Source organism: Cebus imitator, unplaced genomic scaffold (genome assembly GCF_001604975.1).
Source record: "Cebus imitator isolate Cc_AM_T3 unplaced genomic scaffold, Cebus_imitator-1.0 Scaffold32, whole genome shotgun sequence".
Taxonomy (NCBI): Eukaryota; Metazoa; Chordata; class Mammalia; order Primates; family Cebidae; genus Cebus; species Cebus imitator.
This window is the reverse complement of record NW_016107347.1, coordinates 10,262,479-10,264,352: the sequence shown is the minus strand read 5'-3', so window position 1 is coordinate 10,264,352 and position 1,874 is coordinate 10,262,479. Positions and strand designations below refer to the sequence as shown.

General features: G+C 44.1%; 1 protein-coding gene across 2 annotated transcripts in view; it reads right to left on the bottom strand.

Moving 5' to 3' along the window:
* The window catches only part of CGAS (cyclic GMP-AMP synthase), a 35,969-nt gene that overhangs the window by 17,635 nt on the left and 16,460 nt on the right, over nt 1-1,874 (bottom strand). Inside the window, exon 3 of one of the 2 annotated variants that reach the window (XM_017524346.2) lies at nt 253-492. In XM_017524346.2, the coding sequence (XP_017379835.1) occupies nt 253-492 (240 nt within the window). The remainder of the gene's footprint in view (nt 1-252; nt 493-1,874) is intronic. The other variant, XM_017524347.2, reaches the window with a different exon arrangement.

Below are 1,874 nucleotides of genomic sequence, written 5' to 3'. Positions count from 1 at the left end.
AAAAAAAAAAAAAAAAAAAAAAAAAAGGTCAAATACGGATTGCTAGACATTTTAAAACTGAGTATTTGATATTAATACTACAACTATGCCCTTTTCAATTCTGTCACCAAACTCCCATCTTCTAACCTATTTTGCCTGATGGCTCTTGAAACGACAATAGCATTGGTTGGCTGTTGACCTTATACTGCCTGAGCATGTAACATGAACAACTCTTTGATTTCTTCTTTAAGTTAATGTTAATATTTAAAATACCTTGGAAACTATTTCCTTCCTTTGCATGCTTGGGTACAAGGTAAAATGGCTTTCGTCTTAGCTCCGTCCTAACTTTTGCTGAAAGCCAGTTTTTGATGGGCAGACCTTCCTGGGTGCTAGCAGGCCAGCTACTTTTTGATTCCAAAGCCAGGATTATATCCACAGATATTTCTTTTCTAATAAGAAGGGTTACAGCAGGGCTCCCTCTTCTTTTCTTCTCCATGATGACATCTGTATCTGCTTAAACATATAAAAGAGAAGAAAGTATTTATTAATCCAATTTTCTCTGAAAATACAGGGGAAATAATGCAGCTATAATTGAAGATCTCTGGTGTGCTAAGTATAAAGTAAACAATAGTGATAAAACAGAAACTGGTTCTAAAAGGCTACGTGTTTTACAAATTTAACCAATATTGGCCAGGTGTAATGGCCTGTAATCCCAGCATTTTGGGAGGCTGAGGCGAGTGGTTAACTTGAGGACAGGACTTCAAGACCAGCCTGGCCAACATGGTGAAACCCCATCTCTACTAAAAACACAAAAATTAGCTGGGCATGGTGGTGAACGCTTGTAATCCCTGCTACTTGGGAGGATGAGGCATGAGAATTGCTTGAACCCAGGAGGTGGAGGTTGCAGTGAGCCGAGATCACATCACTGCGCTCCGGACTGGGCAACAAAGTAAGACTCTCCCTAAAAAAACAAAAAACAAAACAAAACAAAACAAAACAAAACAGTATTTCTTGATAGCTCCCATGCAAGGCATTGTCAGACTGTGTGTGGCATATGATGAGGGGGGTCTCTGTAGATTTTGAGGTTTGAGGGTACTCTGATTAAATTTTCATTACAAATTATAGATGGCGGTGCAGAGGGAAGCCTAGAGAAGAAGCTAGGTGGGCAAGAGGGTAGAGACAGGCAGCAAAAAGACCACAGCAACAGGCCTGCACAGAGGCTGGGTCCCATGGCAGCACAGAGGCAGGGAGCATCGACACAGGGGGAAGAAATGAGAGCAACTAAAGAGGTTCAAATCCACATAACTGGTCATGGGTTGAGTCCACGATGTGAGGAGGAAAGTAAGAGCCTTGGGATGCCATCCCAGGATCTTGGCCTAGGAAATGGCTGATGTTGGTTCCATTCCCCAAAACAGAATAAGGCGGAAGAAGAAGGATTGGGCCAAGTTGAACTTCATGAGACACAATGAGGTCTAGGTGCCTGTGGGACACTCAAGTGGAGATGGCTACCGGGTAGGTGGCCATTGTCAGAAATTCAGACAGTTTTGGGAGTTGGGGGTGTATGAGCAGTAAAGACCGCTACTCTCAGATAAGACTTCTAAAGTGAGGAAGTAGAGCACAGTAGTGAAATTGCTAGAAAAATCTGCAAACTGGGCTAGGTGTGGTTGGTTCACGCCTGTAATCCCAGCACTTTGGGAGGCCAAGGTGGGTGGATCAGGAGGTCAACAGATCGAGACCATCCTGGCCAACACGGTGAAACCCCATCTCTACTAAAAATACAAAAAATTAGCCGGGCATGGTGGCACATGCCTGTAATCCCAGCTACTTGGGTGGCTGAGGCAGGAGAATTGCTTGAACCCGGGAGGCTGAGGTTGCGGTGAGCCAAGACTGCGCCA